This window comes from Benincasa hispida, chromosome 1 (assembly GCF_009727055.1).
Source record: "Benincasa hispida cultivar B227 chromosome 1, ASM972705v1, whole genome shotgun sequence".
Taxonomy (NCBI): Eukaryota; Viridiplantae; Streptophyta; class Magnoliopsida; order Cucurbitales; family Cucurbitaceae; genus Benincasa; species Benincasa hispida.
In genome coordinates this window covers 51,289,476-51,311,822 of record NC_052349.1, presented here as the reverse complement: position 1 = coordinate 51,311,822, position 22,347 = coordinate 51,289,476, and the positions used below count along the sequence as shown (strand labels likewise).

Genomic DNA, 22,347 nt, shown 5'->3' with positions numbered 1-22,347 from the left:
ATGAGAGACAGATCCACGTTATCATTTTCTGATAAGAAACGAATCTTTGTATTAATCAAAAACAAGAACAGCCTAGGGGTAGAGTGGCAAGAAGCTCCTCCCCAAAAAGAACCACAACACTTTTAGACTTTGAGAAAAATAGAAAATACATTATAATATTGCTCTTTTTCCCTCTTTTTTTCCTTGTACACCAAACATGGATCGTACATGCAACCTTCAAATTACTTTCAAATTGTGAAAATAATAATTATAAATAACAAAAAGAGACTGCCTTGTCCCATCCCTCTTGTTTAGAAGCTCTAATCTTAATTCTTACCCTTGTAAAAACATCGAAAATTTAAAAGTTTCTTTTTTATATAATGAATCAAACTTTCATCGAGAATAAATAAAAAAGAATACAAGAGAATCCCAAAAACCAAGCCTACAAAAGGAATCCTAACTAAAGAAAGGGGCTCCAATCTAGTAAAATAAGACCTATCACATAATCACAAAAAGTTTCATTACCGACATCAAAAGAGAAATATCGAATCTAACAAAGGACCAAAAACCACTAGGATCCCTATGAATCCCTCTTTAAAAGATTTTAGACAACCCACTCACTTAGTCTTTCCTCTTTCCCCAAAACAAAAATCTTCCATCAAGAACACCCTCAAGAAAATCCTAGTCTATTGCTTCAAAATGACTATGAAAATTTCACATTGTCTTAATCTCCTATCCCCATAACTCTTTTTTCCTTTCTCAATCTCCAATAACTGAAATAAAAACACATTAAGATGATTGGGGGAGGGGGGGTAACAACTTCCGTGCTTAACCATCAGGTAAAACGTAAAAAGCCCGTTTATCCAAAAAAACATAGTAAAATTTGCATTATTGGAACATAATTTACAGAGAATAAAGTTAAGTAACAAAACCATGTTTTCATGGTCAGCAGCAATTTTGTTAGTGCACAAATACACTGCAGGCAGCACATCCTCAGAAGACAAAACCAATAAACTGCAAAATTTAAAATGAACAGGAAAAAAAAAAAAAAAAAACAATGTATTACATAAGATATAGTGTAAAACCTAACCAATAATCAACAAAGCAAAAGACATTTAAAATACAAAATAAAACAAAAGGACACAATCAATAGAATCCAAACCTTCTAAACATATTGCAAAGCATAGATGTAGCTTTTATCTTGCCTTTTTCCTCTTCAAGCAGATCAAAGGTACGTACAAGATGTATATATGGGGCAGGCTGTCCATACCGCCAACAGGCTAAGTTTATATCATGCAAGATTTTCAAGCAGTGTATCAAAAAATCAAATATGCAAACATATCTTAGGAAAATGTGGCAGCTTGACAAAATCGTAAATGAACTAATACAAACCATGCTTGACCGGGTCATACTCTTCGGGTGGTAGAGATAAAAAGGTTTCATTAATCTTCTTCATTGAACCTGACAGCTTAGACAAATCAGTCTTGAGTCCAACATTTTCTAGCATGTTTTCCTTCTGGGTAGATATGCATTCATCTAAATTGCTTTCAGTTTGGACTGGGTTCTCACTGAAGATGTGACCCTTTTCATTTTGACCAAGCCTCTCCTGAGGATCAGCATAATACAAGTCAAGTGCCATATTCATGTCTCCGTTGGTCTTTACCAATAATGATGCAACAAGTGTTTTTAAAGATTCATCACCATTTATTATTTGAATAAACTTGTCAATCTTGTTTACATATTCAGTAACATCATTTGGAGAACTTTGATCTTGACAACTTTGCTCTTCTGTAGATTTCATTTTAGGACCTTCTGACAAATGTGAAGCTTTCCTGAAGAACTTTGTGATTGTAGATTGTTTTGACCCATCCGATTGCAGACTTGGATTCTTTTTTGACTTATTTTTGGGCTTATCCTGAGCGTTTCTCTTCCTTTTTCCAGGAGAAGTTTTACTCTTGGTCGTGCCCCTTGGACTGGACAACTTTGAAGCCTGGCCTGAAGAAATGTCGACTTTTCCCAAAACGACCTTCATTTTAATATCTGTTGCAGGAAAAGTAAATGGGCTATCTAGTACTTTGCTCTGGTGCTTGGGAAGGTTATCCGTTAGAGTTGTAATGTGTTCATAAAATTCAGTTTCTCGTTCATAGAAATTAGAAACTGCATCAACCACATTTCTTCCAGAGCTGCCAATCAGATCTAATATCTGATCCTGAGTGACCCATGCAGGCAAGCACTCACGAAGTTCCTGGATAATCTTGTTTTGTTCCTCATCATTTGACTCAAATAGATTGGTAGAACCAACTTCTTGCAGAGAAGACAACCCCATACCACTACTGCATGCTTCTTCTGCTTTGACACTTATCTCCATACATGGTGAAATTTCCTTCTCCTCGAACTCCCAGAACTCATTTTCAGCCTTTGTGGTATTTTCATCAGCATCATCACTCATTTCACTGGATCCACGATGAAACCCTTTTAAGAATTCTTTCCTGTTGGCCATTTCATCAACTAGACCAGCAAAGTGCTTCTTAATTTTTCCAGCATGCTTGCTATCAAGTTTATCAACATCCAAACCTACGGTGGGAACAACTCTTTTAGGTCTCAAAAACTTCACATATTCCCTAAGTTCATTGTAGTTTGAGTGTTCACTATATGGCACAAGATGTATCTCTAGTGAATCCTTGGTCCTTACTGAGAACTTGTTGTGTTTCAACTCATAAGTCCACCCTGTCGGAACAAAACCAACAACCTTAGAATACCCCTTTTCCACCATTATATCCTTCATTTTAACAAAATTAGGCCTAAAAAAAGGCCAGGTTTCACCCAACACGTTCCATCCAACAACGTGAACATCACTTTCACTTTCATGCTCAGTAAACACCCCGCTCTCACCATATCCCAAAACCCGTAAGACTGTCATTTTCCTAGCATCCACCATTATCTTACGATTACAACGACTTGCAATTTGAAGCAAAATTTTTTCCTTTCCAATTACATAAGTTGAGACAAGAAAAAGAACGTTCCCCATAGAACCCTTACTTCCACCACCAATTTTGTTTATGATGTTAACTATATACTCAATAGACTCCTCCTGGGAGGGAAAAATAAACTTCGGATTACAGTACGTAGTGTCCAAGAAAACCGCATCCGAGCCAGTAAATGTTTCCAAAATAGGGTCCACTCTCATAGAATCACAAAACCGAAAATCACCAGTATGAACATATCTCTCAAACTTTCCATCCCCACAGGGAATCTTAAACAAGAACTGCACTGCACCAGGACAATGATTGGCATCAACAAGTATTACCTCACAACCATCGATTGTTGTAGGCTCCCGGAGCGGCAATGGCTGGACGAAAGGCAAAGGGACTTTGAGAACTTCGACCAAAAGGCAAGCAGTAAGGTGGGAGCAGAAGATAATACCCTTGCACCAAGTAGGGGAGAGACCGCCATAGTGATCGGAGTGAAAATGAGAGAGGAAATAGGAAAGAGAATACTCGCCGGCGTGGCCGAATGCGTCGACGACGAAACGGGATTTGGGGATGAGTTTGGATTGGGGGAAATCGGAGGGAAAAGGAGGGGGGCGGAATGGGAGCTTCAGCGGAGGAAGAGATAAATTCAGTTGCCGCGAAAACGATTCGATGGCAGTGACGAAGCAGAGGGAAGAATCGATTGTCAGGGGTTCAGGTGTGGAAGATTCGGAAGCCATTAACGGAAGGCATCGGCTCAGTGCGCGAAAATAAAGAAAGAGCCGTTGCAGTTTCGATTTTTGTGGATTTTCGTAGAGATGGCCCCTCTCTTGGGGCATAGAGATCAAGCGAAGTTTCACTTTCTACTACGCAGGCGTGGTTTGAAAATTTATTAATTCAACACACAAATATACTCGATGGACCGAGAGCAAACGTAGATCTCGTTTCTTCCTCATTTCTCTAATTCTTCTACTTTTCGTTCAGCAATTTTTTTCTCATTCGCAGCTGAATTCATCTTCTTGCTTTTTTTTCCTAGCTCTTCAATTTGACTCTCACTCCTTGGTCTCGTTGTAGCTCTAATTCACACTCTATCTTTCATCTTGGATTTTAGAGAGAGAAGAAGAAAAATACATATTGGACTTTTAAAAAGAAAAAAAGAAAAAGCTACGGAGTTGAGAGCACAAGAGAGAAACGGAAAAAGAAGAATTGGAAGAAGGCGAGAATCACGAGCACGATTCAATTTTGGTATTTTTACTAATTTCACTCAACGATGACATCGAAAAGGCGAGAAACCTTATTTTCAAAACCTAGGTCAATTTTCATTTGAGCTATCCAGGTCATTTTCTCCATTTTTTTTTATAGAGATTCTAGGAGACAAATGGAGTGTTTGGGAGTGTTGTGTATAGTTGTGAAGATGGTCATCGATAAATGTGGAAAAGAGAGAAATGAGAAGATGAAGTTTCTTAATAAATGTGCAAACTTTATGAACACTATTGATATTGATGGAGTTGAGTTATTTAACATCGACATGTGAAGTTGATGAACCAAACACCCCGAATGTAAGCCTTTGATCTAAGCTAAAGAATAAGTCAAGCCAACAATTGAGCTAAGAAGTTAGAATGGATTCTAGGTTAGATTAAAGAAGCTACAATTTGCCTAAGTATTCAAACTATGCTTTGAACATTGAGAAGCTTAAGGGCATGAGTTGGCCTAGAAGTAAAGGATTAGTAAAATTGGCTAAATGTTGAAGATATAGTCCAATAAAAAATAAGGAATTTGGACTAAGTGTTAGTAGAGAAGGAGAGAGACTCAACGAATGAAGCATGATAGGACAAGTTCAACTTATCTTTTAGGTTGAACGCATACCAAGCTAAGAAAGCCTACTTGGACACATAACCATAGAGGAGTTGGAAGATTAAACTAAGTACTAGGTAGGTAAAGGGCATAACTTTGGATGAGTTCAAGCCATCACCCTAAAATAGGAAGCATACTTGGAGTTGTTGGAAACTTTGGACATGTCGTGGCCAACAAAGACTCACTTGGATGCATGCTAGGGCAAGTTGAACTATCTTAGACGCATAGAAAAATGTTTGGTTAAGTGTTGGACAACATGTAAGTAGGGTTAGCTTATGAAGTTGAATAAAACCCTAAGGACACAAGTGTTGGATGCATAGTAAGGAGAGTGGACGGATTGTATATTCGGGGTGAGAATTTGGCTAAGTGTTGGACGACTCGTTGAACACATGCCTAGTAGGAACAAGTTGGAGATCTAGGGACTAGTTGGATGCATAGTAAAGGGAAGTTGGATGCATGATGTGAGGATTTGGCTAAGTATTGGAGAGCTCACTAGACACATACCCTACTAAGGACTACCTTGAACGCATGGGAGATGGTTGGGTGCACAAAAGAATATGTGACCACCATCTTGGATGCATAAAAAACCTCAAACAACCCTAATTGGACACCATGCATTGAAGTAGAACTTACTTAGGGGGCAAGGTCAAGTTGACAGTAAGGTAGCATATGTAGCTCAACCAAATGAAATATTAACTAAGTCCAAATAGGAGGTGGATGTCTAAGGGACGAAGTAGTGCATGAAAAGTGTTGGATTGCCACCTCAAGAAGAGCTATCTGTTGGGCATTTCATGGTGAGGACATATAAGATTTGCATGCAAGTGGGAGGTGCCCACCTATGGAACAAGGAGGAGCCATGCGAAATGTTAGGCTAACACCTCAAAGGGGGCCATGTGTCGGACCTTGCATGGTGGTTACATGTAGGGTTTACATGGAAGTAGGAGATGTCATGCTATGAAAACTTAGAAGAATGATGATGGTGGCTTGGAATTTGCCTATAAATACCCCAAGGGAGTTTCATTTCACCACACTACTCAAAATTCTCTCAAACAAGACTCAAGAGAGGAATGAGAGAAGAGACTTAGGGTGTTAAGTGGGGGAACCATGCATCCAATATAGGTGCCAAGCGTCCAACTTGAGTTGTTCATGCATCCAAAAGCCCTTGACCAGATATTGGGAGAAGCAACCATCCATTGAGCTAATCAACCATGTGACAATCTAACTTAACTCATGCTTAATTAACTTCCTAACAATTACATATTAGGGATTAATCTTACACAAGTAATCAAGAGAATATAGCTAATTTGTCAGATAATCCTATGCTCAAAAGATTGGAGAATTAACATAAGATGAAATCTAATGAAAACCAACAAAATCCCAACAGTAAAACTCAAGAACTTACAAGAAATAGAAGAAGAACTTTAAAACCCAAGCTAAGTACTTACCTCTAGCCCTTAATCATCCTCTTAATCAAAATATTGAAGCTTGGTGATGACAAAAATAGAATAAAACTAATGATCACAGTGGTGAGGAGAAGAATACAAGTGAAGAAAATGGAAAACAACATGATACCTTGACAAATAGGGCAACAAATCGTTATATAACAAGCGTGCAACATTGCAACGCTAGGGTGAAGCATCGCGACACTGGTCTTCAACTTGCCATAGTGTAGACCTTAAGCATAGCGATGCTGAGGCCTTATGCTCTTGTGCACACATGGAAGGAGATTTCCATCAAGTTATGGAGCGTAGTGCTCTGCAAAGCTATGCTCTAGCGCCTCTCCCGAATATGATGCTTCTATCTTTGAGCATAATGCTATGCTTCTCTATTTCTCTAAAATATTGAAACTACTATCTTTGAACATAATGCTATGCTCCTCTGTTTCTCTAAAATATTGAAACTACTGTCTTTGAGTGTAACGTTACGCTTCACAGATCATAACTACACTCCCACCAGGGCCAGTTTCATAATTTCACTGCCTTTTTCCTCTTATAGTGTAGTTAAGCTCCAATTTTGACTGTTTTATCACCTTTTCGTACCAAATGTCTTGTTTACCTCTTAGACAACAAAGGCCTGTAAAATCATCAATTAAGCTCATTAAGTAGACCAACGCCCCTGAATTAATAAAAGGAGATAGCACATTTTCAGTGCTATCATGCCTTCCAACTAAAGTTGCAAGCTGAGCAACAAGGTCACCCAGATTTTGCAAATCAATTCTAGCCTCTGCCTCGGGGCAAAGACTCTCCTACTGGAAGCTCTCGAACTTTTGCTGCCTACGGAGGTTTTCCTGCAGAAACTCAAGAGTTTTTTTAGTAAGTTCCATAACCAAAAACTCTAAGGACTACCTGACTTGAAAGACTAAGCATGAGCCGACTACTGAGATGTGATATGATCTTGGGCATTGATAATGGGCAGAAATGCACGTTATCATAGTGCTAAGTTCTTAAACAATGTTGGATTGTGTTGATAAAATATGTTAATTTCATCCATTAAGCATAAGTTCTATAATATTACGGTCGCATGCGTCCAACGCATTAGAACAATTGATCTTTATATTTTTTTGCAGAATATGCGTTAACATAATGCAAAGATTGTGATCATAGGAATTCACTGATCGAACGCAACTTCACCGCAAGCCTTTGCGGTGATTGTGCTCACACACATTCGCCGGAGAAGGATCATCGCAATTTGGTCAGCACAACATGGTGGGCGCATCTAGGTGAAAGCATAATTAAGAGCGATGGGACAGAAAGCTGATGACAGTCGGATCCAAATTAAGTTGATAGCCGATAACGGTCACGAAGTACATTCAGCCTGTCTCTTATACACATCTAGATGTGTATAAGAGACAGACATTTAGCTTTATCAGTGACAATTATCCGGCGCATTAGTTAGGAATTAAAGTTGTCCCTCTATACAACCAGGAGAGAGAAGCCGCCTTTCACCATGGATGCTCTATAAATACCAAGTGCATTCTTTAGAAAAGGGGTTGATTGGTTCATAATTTTCTTTCCATTTTAAGTCAGAGCAAAAGAAGAGTGGTGGCGCTAGAGATCACCTAGGGCAACTCAAGAGAGAACCTTGGGGCGTAAGAGCAGAGAGCGGGCCTACTCTCGCGAGAGCGAGATTATCTTTAGAGCACGAGTAGAAACAGTGTAAACGCCTGGCAGCAAGAAATTGCTACCAGGCTCTTTATTAAACTTGTATTGTTATTTTGTACTTCATCTTCATATCTATTCAATGGAAGTTCTATTTCTACATCTGCTCACTCTCTTAATATGCATGAGTAACTAAGCTAGTCAAATGGGTTGAGAAGAACTAAGCTAACATGACCTAAGAAGTTTATTGCTTGCGATTGTCTTGTTTTATGCTGTGCAAAATATCCTTTAGAGTTACTTGAGAGAGAGTCTAAAGAAAGAACCTAATGTCTCGCGAGAGCTAGGTTAGAATCTGGACTCGAAAGAGCAAGATTAGGCTTTTATAAACAAGAAATAGGGACTTAGAGATAAGTTCTGTTTGTCAACTTGCATCGCATGCATCCTAGGAATAGGTATGATGATATGTGGTCGCCTTGTTTGTGCATCGTCGCATAGACAAGAATTAAAGGTTTATGTGTAGGCCCTATAGACACCTTTGCACATACATCGCATACGTTCTAGTATTAGAAGTCGTAGCATTCATGCCAAGAGGTGGTCTACTATTGTATGCATGTTGCATGATCGCAAAGCATGAACGCATTCTAGGGAATGTTAGTTGAACCCTTCTCAACCCGTTCATCGCATATTAATCGCATCTCTCATCTACAAACTCTTTTCAAACTCCGCCGCATTTGTTATTTATTTTCATCAATGAAAACAACAAACCCAACGATTTATTTATTTAACTGGTTACCGCAAGTATTCAAAAAATTCACCAACGCAACTATTTTCACACGTCTCTGTGTTCGACCCTAGACTTACCAGGAAACTCAAAAGAATTTACACTTGAATTCCGCTGAGGAAACTTGAGTGCACAACGCAAATCCATCAACGCATATCGTCCATATTTCCACCACATAATTTCGAGTATCAAGTTTTTGGTGTCATTGTTGGGGACTTCGGCAAAATAGTTTGTTAACGATAATTTTTGTGATTTCTTTGTAGAACTCTCAATCTTTGGCGAACTATGACCCGAAGATGGAGAAAACGTTTCGAAGGAGACTAAGAGACCGCCGACAGCAACCACAATCAGATAAAGAAGAGATGGCGGAGCAGCCTGGAAATGGAGCAACAAACGATAATAATGTCATGGCGAATCTGATTCTGTTGGCAAACGATCGCAATAGACCCATTAGGGACTATGCATCGCCAAACCTCTATGATTTCTCTCCGGAAATCATGAGGCCTGCCCTTGACGGAAGTAGATTTGAGATGAAACCGATGATGCTGCAGATGATCCAAATTACAGGTCAATTTAGAGGAAAGCGTGGCGAGGACCCGCACGCCCACCTCTGAAGTTTTATTGAAATCTGCAATACTTTTGTGTTCCTAAACATCTCTGCTGAAGAAGTTTGACTAACATTGTTCCCATTTTCTCTCTATGACCAGGCTAGGAAATGGGCTTATTCGCTCGAACCAGGAGAGATCACTTCTTGGGAGCAGGTGGTGGAGAAGTTTATGAAGAAGTATTTTCCACCTACTGAGAACGCAAGACGAAGGAAGCTTATTACAAATTTTGAACAAGATATGGACGAATCACTCAGCGATGTTTGGGCGAGGTTTGAAAGGCTGGTCTAGGATTGTCTGCATAATGGGTTACTAGACTACCTCCAAATGGAAATTTTCTATCATGGTTTGTCCCACTTCATAGATCGCTGCCAATGCGGCAACCCTTGGTGGTCTGCTTGACAAAACTTACTGTGGGGCGAAGAATATCCTGGACCGCATCTCCAAGAACCATGAAGACTAGAGGGAGAGTGACCAGAGATTGAGACTCAAAGATTTTGACGCAAATAACGGTGCCATTGTTTCATTACAAAACCAAATGACCGCAATGATGAATTTGATTCAAGGAATGACGATCAGCAGCCCAACACTGCAAGGTGGGCAAATCAACGCAATAAGTCAAAACATTGCAAGGTGTGCGACTTGCGGTGATGGGCATGCGATGGAAGATTGCCTGCAAAATCCACAATCTGTATACTTTGTAAAGAATAATCCCTTTTGAAACATTTACAACCCAGGGTGGAGAAATCACCCCAATTTTTCCTGGAAGAATCAACAACAAAATTTTCAATTTGTGGCGCAAAAAGAAGGGCCACCAGGATTCTTCCAACGCAGCAACGGTCAACAGAGCAACCAAGCAAGTAACTCACAACAACCACCGCAATCCTCTTCTTTGGAGAGCCTATTGAAGCAATATATAGAGAAAAACGAGATAGTGCTTCAAAGTCAGGCTACGTCTATCTGCAACCTCGAATTGCAAATGGGCCAGATTGTGAATGAGTTGAAGAGTCGACTACAAGGGGCATTGCCAAGTTCAACCGAATTTCCACACAACCCAGAGGGATCAGGTAAGGAGCAATGTCAGGTTGTGACATTGCGCAGTGGAAAGATTGTGGAGAGAGAAAAGAAGGAGTAGAATAGACCAACTTCCATCGCAATTGAGCCTGAGATTGCGATAACACAAGAAGAAGAAAGAGAAAATGAAACAGTAGAACCTGAGGTTGTGTCAACCTCAAAGCCAAATGAAACGAGAACCGTGAAAGTTCAGTTACCACCTTTCCCTCAGAGGCTAAGGAAGAAGGAAAATGAAGAGGTACAGTACCAACGCTTCTTATCCGTGTTAAAACAATTAATGTTAACATTCCTTTCAGTGAAACGATTAAGGAAATGCCTGCCTATGCCAAGTTTCTGAAGGACATGGTAACTAAGAAGAGAGGCACTGGAAAATTTGCCACAGTGGCATTAACGCAAAGTTCCAAATCTATTATCCCACCGAAGATGAACGATCTTGGGAGCTTCACTATTCCTTGCTTCATAGGAGGACTCTATATTGGGCAAGCCCTGTGTGACTTGGGGGTCAACATAAATTTGATACCGTTGTCGATTTTTAGACAATTAAATGTGGGGCAACTTGTGCCTACATCAGTGACTCTCCAATTGGCTGACAGATCTTTGGTCCATCCAGAAGGTAAGGTGAAGGATGTGTTGATAACGATTGATAAATTTATTTTGCCAGCTGACTTCATCACTTTAGACTATGAGGCCGACAAAGCTGTGCCCATCATTTTAGGGCGACCTTTTCTATCAACGGGTCGTGCTCAAATTGATGTGCACAAGGGAGAAATCACTTTGAGTATAAACGGATAGAAGCTCAAATTTAATATGATTCGTGCCATGAAATTTTCGGATGAAGAAGACCTGCAAGATTCTGATGATGACCTGAATTTGATTGAAGAAGAAAAGTCTGATGAAGAGTGTGAAGAAGAGGATGCCAACGCATTCGTAGCTGCCTGCAATGCGGTCGTAGCAAAAACAAACAAAGAAAAAGAAATGATTGTAACATAAGAAGAATAGCCAAAAGAAAAAAGAAAAAAAACGTAACCTTCCTGGTGGAACCACCAACACTTGAACTGAAGACCCTATCAACCCATTTGAAGTACGCATTTTTAGGGCAGAATGAGAAGCTGCTAGTGATTATCTCCTCTGCGCTCAACGAAGATCAGAAGAATGCGTTGATGAGCATTCTCAAGAAACATGTGCGAGCAATTGGCTGGACGCTCGCTGATATCGGAGGAATTAGCCCCGCGTACTGCATGTACCACATTCGTCTTAAAGACGACCACAAGGCAACAATTGAAATCAACACAGACTGACCCTACGATGAAGGAGGTCGTCAAAAAGAGATTATCTAGTGGCTGGGTGCGGGCATTATCTATCCCATAGCAGATAGCACATGGGTCAACCCTGTGCAATGTGTGTCGAAGAAGGGCGGAATGACGGTAGTCCCAAATGAGAACAATGAATTAATACCGCAAAGAACCATCACTGGATGGCGCATATGCATGGACTACCGCAAGTTGAATGTGGCCACAAAAAAAGATCACTTCCCTCTGCTATTTATTGATCAAATACTGGCCAGACTAGCCGGGAATGATTTTTACTGCTTCTTGGATGGATATGCCGGATACAATCAAATCATGATAGCTCCTAAAGACCAAGACAAGACCACATTCACCTGCCATTTATTAATCAAATGTTGGCAGAAATGCATGTTATCATAGTGTTAAGTTCTTAAACAATGTTAAATTGGCGTTGATGAAATATGTTAATTGCGACCATTAAGCATAAATTCTATAATATTGCGGTCGCATGTGTCTAATGCATTAGAACAGTTGATCTTTATATTTTTGTGCAGAATATACGTTAACACAATGCAAAGATTACGATCATAGGAATTCACTAGTCGAGTGCAACTTTACTGCAAGGCTTTGCGTTGATTATGCTTACGGTGAAGTTGTGCTCACACACATTCGCCCGAGAAGGATCGCCGCAATTTGGTCAGCGCAACATGATGAACGCATCTGGGTGAAAGGATAATTAAGAGCGATGGGATAGAAAGCTGATGATAGTCGGATCCAAATTAAGTTGACAACTGATAATGGTCACAAAGATTCAGCTTTATCGATGACAATTATCCGGCGCATCAGTCAAGAATTAAAGTTGTCCCATCTGTACAACCAGGAGAGAGAAGCCGCCTTTCACCATGAAAGCTCTATAAATACCAAGTGCATTCTTCAGAGAAGGGGTTGATCAGTTGACGAGTTAACCAGTTGCTTCTGTTCATAATTTCCTTTCCATTTTAAGGCGGAGCAAGAGAAGAGTGGTGGCACCGGAGATCACCCAAGGCAACTCGAGAGAGAGCCTTGGGGCATAAGAGCAGAGAGCGGGCCGACTCTCGCAAGAGTGAGATTATCTTTAGAGCACGAGTAGAAACAGTGTAAACGTCTGGCAGCAAGAAATTGATACCAGGCTCTTTATTAAACTTGCATTGTTATTTTGTACTTCATCTTCATATCTATTCAATAGAAGTTCTATTTCTACATCTGCTCACTCTCTTAATACATATAAGTAGCTAAGCTAGTCAAATGGGTTGAGAAAAACTAAGCTAACATGACCTAGGAAGTTTATTGCTTGCGATTGTCTTGTTTTATGCTGTGCAAAATACCTTTTAGAGTTACTCGAGAGAAAGTCTAAAGAAAGAACCTAATGTCTCGCGAGAGCTAGGTTAGAATCTGGACTCGCAAGAGCAAGATTAGGCTTACATAAACAAGAAATAGGGACTTAGAGATAAGTTCTGTTTGTCAACTTGCATCGCATGCATCCTAGGAATAGGTATGATGATATGTGGTCGCCTTGTTTGTGCATCGTCGCATAGACAAGAATTAGAAGTTTATGTGTAGGACCTATAGAAACCTTTGCACATACATTGCATGCGTTCTCTTATTAGAAGTCGTAGCATTCACGCTGAGAGGTGGTCTACTATTGTATGCATGTTGCATGATCGCAAAGCACATTCTAGGGAATGTTAGCTGAACCCTGCTCAACCCGTTCCCCGCATATTCATTGCATCTCCCGTCTACAAACTCTTTTCAAACTATGCCGCATTTGTTATTTATTTTCATCAATGTAAATAACAAACCCAACGATTTATTTATTTAACTGGTTACCACAAGTCTTCATAAAAATCACCAACGCAACTATTTTCACAAGTCCTGTGTTCGACCCTGGACTTACCAGGAAACTCAGAGGAATTTACACTTGAATTCCGTTGGGGAAACTTGAGTGCACAATGCAAATCCATCAATGCATATCATCCATTTTTCCACCACATAATTTCGAGCATCAAGCATCTGGGTTTCGTCACCATCGTGGGTATTTATAGTCCATGGCCTCCTCTCATGTAGAATGATGAGACTAATAGTCCAAATGACCATAATACTCTTCCTCAGTGAATCGTTGTGGTGTTGGACTCCACTGCAACCTCAAACATGCTTGCGTAGGATACCCTTTGAGAAGGCAACTCCTGCACACCTCTGCTTGCTGCAAACTCCGTCCCATCACGTGGCCCATCAAGAAGGCTAACTCGATAACTTGGTGGCTAAATGCACTTACCTCACTGTTAGAACCTGCTATGCTGTCTTTAGACTTTCAAGATCAATTAAAAAAATCTCGTCATACTTAGATGACACAAAACGGAAAACAAATCAAAGAAAATGAAACTTTAACTAATAACTAACTAATAACAACTAACTGGCTTCTCCGACAAAGGCGCCATTTTAATAGACAAAAAGTTTTTGAGGCTTTCTATCAATCAAATAATATTTGTACTCATGTTCTAACTACTTATTACTGAATAGTACAAGTGGCAAGTCCAGGTCAAACCATAGGAAAGCGTGAAGATTAACTCCTCAAAGCTCATTTTTAGTTAAAGTGGTAAATGAAGGGATTTGGTATGGTTGGAGATATGAATTTGCATAAAGATAAAAAGAAAGAAAACAAAAGGATAGAAATGCAATCAATAAAGACATTCGAGCTTAGAGGATTAGAATGGACCAATATAACTTTGTTCATCTAATTATCAAAACATAATTTTGGCCTGTTGCCTATGCCTAGCCTAATCAATTAGAATCCTATCTCATGGTCCTAGTTACCCAATTAGCCAAACATGAATAGATGATTCCATAGTAAACACATTTAACTCTAGAGATTATGCCAAGATAAACATTTAATTTACAATCGCCTAATTAAACAATCAGTATAGTTTTTCCTAGGTCAATAGGTCAATACTCTTCGTTATAGATAACAAATGATAAGCTTATCTAACCTTTTGCTTCTTGGAAATCAACCTATATTTTCATCTCACTTATTTCAAGTTAATCTCATGCATTCAATCGTAATTTCCCTAGTAGTTTGTCAGAGAATCAAGAGAAAATAGAATCACAAAACAAATTTAAATAGAAAGAAACTCATCGCTAAGATATAATAATTACATTAAGATAAAACTCCAAAAATTACAAAGTTCCAAATCCCCTAAACTAGAGATCTAGATCTTACATTCCCATGATGATGGAGAAGAAAAAATTCGACATGGTTTTTGTCGATTACATGAGAGAAAATGAAGAGAAATACAAGTGGAAGGGAGAAAATGGAGAGAAATTCAGTAGGAAGCCGAACGAAGTGATCATTTCTACCCTAAAATGAAGGAACATATATATATAGTCACGACAGCACCGTGACATTGAGGGACAGCATCGTGACATTAGGCCTTGTTGTCGAAGCGCAGCGCTACATGTACGTGTGCCTGCTAATGTCCTCCGGAGCGTCGCGACACAATCATCATTTTACCAAAACAACGCTCTCGCAAAAAAACATTGGGTGCGACATCGTTGTGCTTCTCTAGAGGTATTTTGGATTTTTCCCCCTCATTTGAACTTTGGTTGCTCTTTTTATAGCTCTTGATTGCTCCAAATTAACTTTGATGTGTGGAAAATGGAGAGTAAATATATGTGTTCATCTTATGATATGCATTCGTTCTCCATGCGTCGCTGGTCATGCGTTGGACTAAGGGATATGCAATATGCGTCTAAGAATCTATGCAATGACCATACGTTCCTGCCACAAGTTTTCTTGCTCTCTTGCTAAGTATAACGAGATTGCAAGTTTTTTGGGGTGATCCGAGGTCGAACTCAGGGACTTGTAGCTAAATGTTACTAAGTAATGTGTTTGCGGCGAAGAATAAAAGAATAATGAAGTTTAAGGACTATGCGCTACTCCTACTCCTAACTAAACAGATTAAGTAATAGAAGTATGACTATGAGAGTTGGTAGAGACACGGCAACTGTCAACGCGTAATAAGATGCATGGAAAAATAGATAAAAATAGATAAATATATGCGGCAACTGTCAACATTGTAACACCCTCCCTTTAATTAATTAATATTAATTTAATAAAATTAAATTAATAATAATTATACATGTAATAACATCTTTATTATATGTATATAAACTATATATTATATCTCATATAACACATAATCTATAGTTACATATTGTATCAAATACAATATATTCTATAAATGTATTTTCTCTCAACCATACATGACATTTAATATAAATCACATTTATATTAAATTCACCTTATGAATCTCTTTCATATATTTAATATTTGAATTATATTCAAATATTTAATTCCTCTCAAGTTATTTATGGTATTTAATATAAATCATATTTATATTAAATTTAATTACATGAATCTCATTCATTTAATTAGTATTTGAATCATATTCAAATTCCTCTCATATTATCTTATATTATAATATATTAAATACATTATATTAATTATATCACATATATAATTAATTTAATTAATTATATCAAATATAATTAATTCTCTCAATTGATTTGAATACTTCAAATTAATCCCAAAACAATTCTCAATTAAATCCCCGTTGAGCTACAGAGCGGACCTTATGGACCTATAGATTGAAGCTTCAACGGTACTCGGATAATTTATTAAACTCTTTAATTAAATTACCCAATATCAATAAATTTCCCGGTCATTCCACTAAAGACTTAGAGCTGCACTATTCGCACTACAGATAAATTTCTGTGTCTATTGAATATAACCAATCAATAGTGCGATGACCCTTCACAAATTTCTTGTAAGTATAGCTGGGCAAAAATTACCGTTTTGCCTCTATAGTTACATCTAACTCCTTAAGTGCCACTGATCCCTCTAATAAACAGTAAGTCATAGTCCAACTATGATCAAGTACCTCTTGGACCAAGAAAGGATGTGGCTACTATGTTCAAGACCCGCAGTCAGCCTTTAAGGGAGCAATTTATTTACTTGCTTCTACATTGGGGAAGGAGTGAATTCCGTCTCGTGTAGCTGTGTTCCCAGCTCTCCAGTCAAACGAATCCCCAATATGGTAGGCTTGTTGAGTTTGAAATCTGGCCACTTTCATCCATACAAATCAAAGGACCACCTTCATGTGCAGGAGTTCACAACTCACTCAAGATTTAAGTCCTGTCACCTATGGTCATCCTAGTGAAATGTAAGTCTCTATTATTAACGATGTTATATAAAGAGACTAATCATTTCGTGGTCTGGTCTTATACAAAATCTTTATATAGGATACCCCCACTCACATGTCTCCACATGAATGATCAGGATCATATCATTTGTAGCACTTTACAACACTTGTAACACCTACAAAGTGGGTCGTATCCGTAGTGTCATCAGGATAAGGTACCCATCCTTATCCATCTACTACAGACTGTTTAGGTTATTATTTAAACAAGATCCACTTGTATGTCTCTACATACTTGTTTAAATTACATGAAATAACCTCAGACCTTAGTTTATTGGATTGAGTATATGCTTAAAAAATAACACTTATTTTATTAATAACAATATGTTTATACAAAGTTTACAAACTACGAGATTATAAGAGATTTAGGACACCAATCCCAACAATCTTCTACTTGTCCTAAAGCTTAGGGAGCCTAATGTACAATACAAATGAAGTACAAAATCACAATAAACCAGGGCATACTATACCCTAGTAACATCTCCAACTTGTCCTAGACAATATGTCGCATGTCCCGTAGACCCAGACTTTCTAGATGACCCTCGAACACTTTAGCTATGAGAGCCTTTGTAGCCGGATCAGCTATGGTGTGCTCCGAAGCAATCTTCATAACAGTCACATCACCTCGATGCACTATCTTCCGAATCAAATGATATTTTCGCTCTATGTGTTTGCCTCTTCCGTGACTCTTAGGTTCCTTAGAATTTGCTACAGCACCACTGTTATCACAATAAGTGTGTGGGCAAAGACATATTTGGAACAACTTCCAAATCAGTAAGGAACTTCTTAAGCCAAACAGCCTCTTTAGCAGCTTCACAAACAGCTACATATTCGACTTCCATAGTGGAGTCTATGATGCATCCTTACTTGATGCTCCATCATACTATAGTTCCTCCATTCAGAGTAAAGGCTGACCCTGATGTAGATTTTCGAGAATCCTGATCAGTTTGGAAGTCAGAGTTTGTGTATCCTATAAGGATCAAACCTTATCTCCATACACAAGTATATAGTCCCTCGTTCTCTAAAGATACTTTAGGATCATTTTGACTACTGTCCAGTGATCTAATCATTGATTGGATTGATATCGACTGACAATTCCTACTGCATAGAAAATGTCGGGTCTAATAAATAACATTGCATACATAAGGCTACCAATAGCCGATGCATAAGGAATTCGTCTTATTTCCTCAACCTCTTGAGGAGTCTTAGGACACTGTTCCTTAGACAATACAATTCCATGCTTGAAAGGTAATAAACCCTTCTTGGAATTGTGCATCGAATATCTGACAAACATTTTGTCAATATACGACTAGCTAGTGCTGCATAAAAACGACAGCAGGCGCAACATAGGAATTTCATGGTTCAAACTAATGGAGGAGACCGTAGGAAAATGTTGACACATTTCATTCACCCACTTACTATGAACCACTTCCCTCATTCACCTGGTTATTGACCCATGCAAACACTTTCCATATGGATCATTCGAGGTAAAATCAACAAGAAGCCGAGCATGGATCTCACGGTGTGAACTCTTGAGGACGTGAGAGCTAATAACTATATATCAAATATATTGTTAATCTCTCATTGAAGGGTTCTATATGTTTGGGTAATTTACTTAGGCATGACGGCTAATTTCATACAACCTAAGTCTAAGTGGTTTATCCAAATATAACTCTTATAATTGGATTTAACCTACAATGTCTAGGTGATAAACCATTTTATTACCTCACATCGCTCACGCAAGCTCATAAAATTAGTTAACTACTCTCAATAGTTCGGTCATAATCCCTAGGTAAGAGGTGTTCCGTAAACCATCAACTTAAGTACCCCCAGCATTAGACAGGTTTATGAACCGATATGAGTTTGTAACCGTATTTTATAAGGCAACAATCTATTTTAATGATTAAAATTAGTTGTTAACCTAAGTGAGCATGCAACTGTTCTTCGTTATGGATTTTAAACGTCTAACCAATTTTATAACAACTTACAAAATTTAGACATGCTTAACATCCACAACATTCAACAAAGGTATCTAATATAACTATTATATTAAACATAACCCTAACATGCATACTATATATTATAACAATCATAGCATGCTGTCAATGCATGTAACATGCTTCCTACGATTGGATTTTAAATCTACATGGCATACTGTATGCATATACATGAATTATTTAATTATCATATACATCTCATGCATAAACAATTAAATACTAACTGTTATGGTTTTCGTTTTGGCATAAACAAGCAAACAGATAGCTAACTATTACAAACAACTTCATAACCGTCTTTGAATCGCTCAAACTTCTCCAAACCGAACCCAAAACAACTTGAACTGGGCTGGACGAGTCTGAACCGGACCAACCAAAACCATTTGAGGCTAAACCAGATTGAACCTTGAGTAAACCGGTCAAATCGGTTGCTCTCGGTCTAACCTCAATATGCTGCTAAGGCTGATCGGGTAATCGTCTAGTGTCATCGCCTTGGGTTGAGAGGAAGTACACAATCGCATAGTGTTTGTTAAAAGCTGAACGATCATTTAGCTCTATCGCATAGGACTAGACGATCGCTGAGTTCCATCACAGTGCAATCACTTAGCTCCATTGCATAGTACTAAGCGATCGCATAACACCATCACCCAACACTTTCAAGTCATCGTTTAGTATCCACCGCATCTAAACGATCATATAGTTCCATCGTATAGAAGATCATCACGTCGCATAACATTTATCTACACGATCGCTTAGCTCCGCGCCCAAACGATTGCTCGGTGCTATCACGTAGCACTTCATCGCATCGCTTAATGTGCATCATTGCTAAGCAATCGTATAGCGCCATCGTTTAGCAAAATCAACGTATCATTTAGTTCCTAAGACAAAACTAAACGATCGTGTAATGCTATCGTATAGCAAATGAACACATCGCTTAGCTCCCACAGGTACACGATCGTTTAATGTTCAACATCACAACGACCAGTGCATATTACTAAAAGATCATCTAGCTTTTCTTCTCATCGTGTAACATCTGGAGCTAAACGATCGTGTAGCAACTGGACCTCAACAACAAATTTAAGCTAGAAGCTGAAAAAACTGGAACAGCAGCTCGACCTCCTTCGCTTGTTTCTTCAATTACATTTTAATTTCAACTCTAATGACTCCAAATAAATTATAGACTCTTGCTAACACATAAATGCTCATCAAACAAGAGCCAATTACAAATTTAATTAAGAAATTAAAGAGTATTAAGATGCCAAAACAGAGAAAACCATAACAGTGCATCAATTTCATATATCTCATGAAAAAACACCCACCTTGCCAAAATTAGACTGAATCGAAAGCTTAAAAGATGCTCTGATACCAATTAAAAGATTTAAATAACATGCAGCGGAAGTATCAAGGATCTATAAGCAATCTAATTCACTAATTTTGGCAAAAACTAAAGCATGCTCTTCTAAAAAGTGGGTTTTCAAAACATACCTTTGATGAACTATTCAAGAAAACATTTGTATAGCTTCTGTCTTCACTTGATATCACCGTGAACCACCTCAAAGCCTTCCCTATTATGCATTTGGAGCTTTAGGCAGAGCTATGGGACTCAAGAATAACTTAAAGATATGAAGAAGCAAGTGGAGCTCACAGCAGCCGATTGAAGAAGATAGTTTCTTCTTCACAGAAATTTTTCTCTAAAAATTCTGCATTCATCCCTCTCGAACAACTCCAATCTTCTTTATATATAGTAGATGAACATGCAAAGAGATGGAGTGCATGGCTTGCAGCTCATGCTTGGAGAATCAAAGTAGAGAGGATAATGACTTTTGTGTGAGCATAAAGATGAAGGTAATGGAGAAAATTCATTTTCCATTTTGTGCAACCATGCAAAACGATTTTCCATTTTTTCCTTTTTAAAACATAAAATGATTTTAAACCATTTTAATTCAAAAATTATTTTCTTAAATTAATTTCATAAATTAATTTAAAATATTAATTAATTTAATATCCAATATTCAATTAATTTTTGCACAATAATCATCTTCATATATTTAAATCATATTTAAATATATATTCTCTTGTTCCATTTAATTTGAACGTTTCAAATTAATTTCTCAAGCTACCCTAAAGCTTATCCATTTACGAGCTAGTAGGGGGACCCCGCGGACCTACAAATCATGGGCCCCAACGATTCGAGATTAATCAGCTAAACTCATTAGACCGATCTAACCCCCATTCGTTAACTAATAGGACATTCCACTATAGCCCATAGTTGAACTCCCCTCGCTGTAGATATATTATGTCCACTTAATAACCATAATCAGTAAGTCGATCCTTCACAGGTTGTTCGTAATCACAGCTAAGTCAAAAATATCGTTTTACCCCTGTGACTACATCTTGTTCCTTAAGTTTCTACTGATCCTCTAATTAACAATTCTGATTCATGATCTCTATGAATCAAATCCTTTCTCTATTATGAGAAGGCGGGGCCCCGTTTGTTCAAGACCTGGAGTCAGTACTTAAGAGAACAACCTATCTGCTAACCCTAAATAGGCTAGGAGTGAATTCCATCTTGTAAGGCTATGTCCCCAGATATTCATCTGGTCTTATCCCCAAAATGGTAAGCTTATTGAGCAGTGCTGTTGGACTACTCTCACCATTTGCAGATCAAAGGATAATCCCGAACAAACAGGAGTTCATAGCTAGCTCAGGATTAAGATCGAGTTAACCTAGGTTATAAAATAAATGAAATAATCAGTTTTAATAGTAAACGGTCGTTATAAAGAAAAGTGACTATTTTCGTGGTCCAGTCTATATGAGAACTCATTGCATAGGATGCCCCCACTCTCATGACTTAACATGAATTATTTGTGGATCACATTGTTTGTAGAACCTTACAACTTCTTGTAACAACCACAGAGTGGGCCGCAGCCAATAATGTCACTAGGATGAGATATCCAATTTCATCCATATACTTATTAGACCATTTAGGCTATATACTGTCAACTTGATCCTGTTTATGTCACTACATAAAGTTGCAGCATTCAAACTATAGCCAAGGATGCGTTTATTGGATTTTCATAATAAGATGCAAAATCAACAAGTCATTGTTATTGATAAAAAAGAATGTTTAACACGAACTATGAGTTCTAGGACATTCCATCGATCTACATTAGATTTTAGCTTAACTATTAAAAAATCCAGTTAGTTTTAGAAAAATCTAAATGAGCCCCATTTAACATTTAATTTTGCCAATGACGCTTCAGTGATTTAGGACAAAAGCTAGCGAAGGGTAGTCAGTTGTCCCTTCAATGAATTTAGACACTTTCAACCAATCATTACACCAGAATAACTCTTATTTCTATAACAATCAGTCATCATTTATTTAGTCAAGAAATCATTAACTTGCTCAATAATTT

General features: G+C 38.2%; 1 protein-coding gene across 3 annotated transcripts in view; it reads right to left on the bottom strand.

Moving 5' to 3' along the window:
* LOC120070353 (DNA ligase 6-like) overlaps window positions 1-4,056 on the bottom strand; it is a 48,358-nt gene extending 44,302 nt beyond the window's left edge. The window contains exons 1-3 of one of the 3 annotated variants that reach the window (XR_005479857.1): window positions 1,372-4,056; window positions 1,142-1,259; window positions 912-993 (exon numbers count right to left, since the gene is read on the bottom strand). Coding sequence is in view for 2 of the 3 variants with exons in the window: in XM_039022289.1 (XP_038878217.1) it covers window positions 912-993; window positions 1,142-1,259; window positions 1,372-3,787 (2,616 nt within the window). In the remaining variant the exon portion in view is untranslated. The remainder of the gene's footprint in view (window positions 1-911; window positions 994-1,141; window positions 1,260-1,371) is intronic. The other 2 variants (XM_039022289.1, XM_039022288.1) reach the window with 2 other exon arrangements.
* Window positions 4,057-22,347: the final 18,291 nt, after the last annotated feature.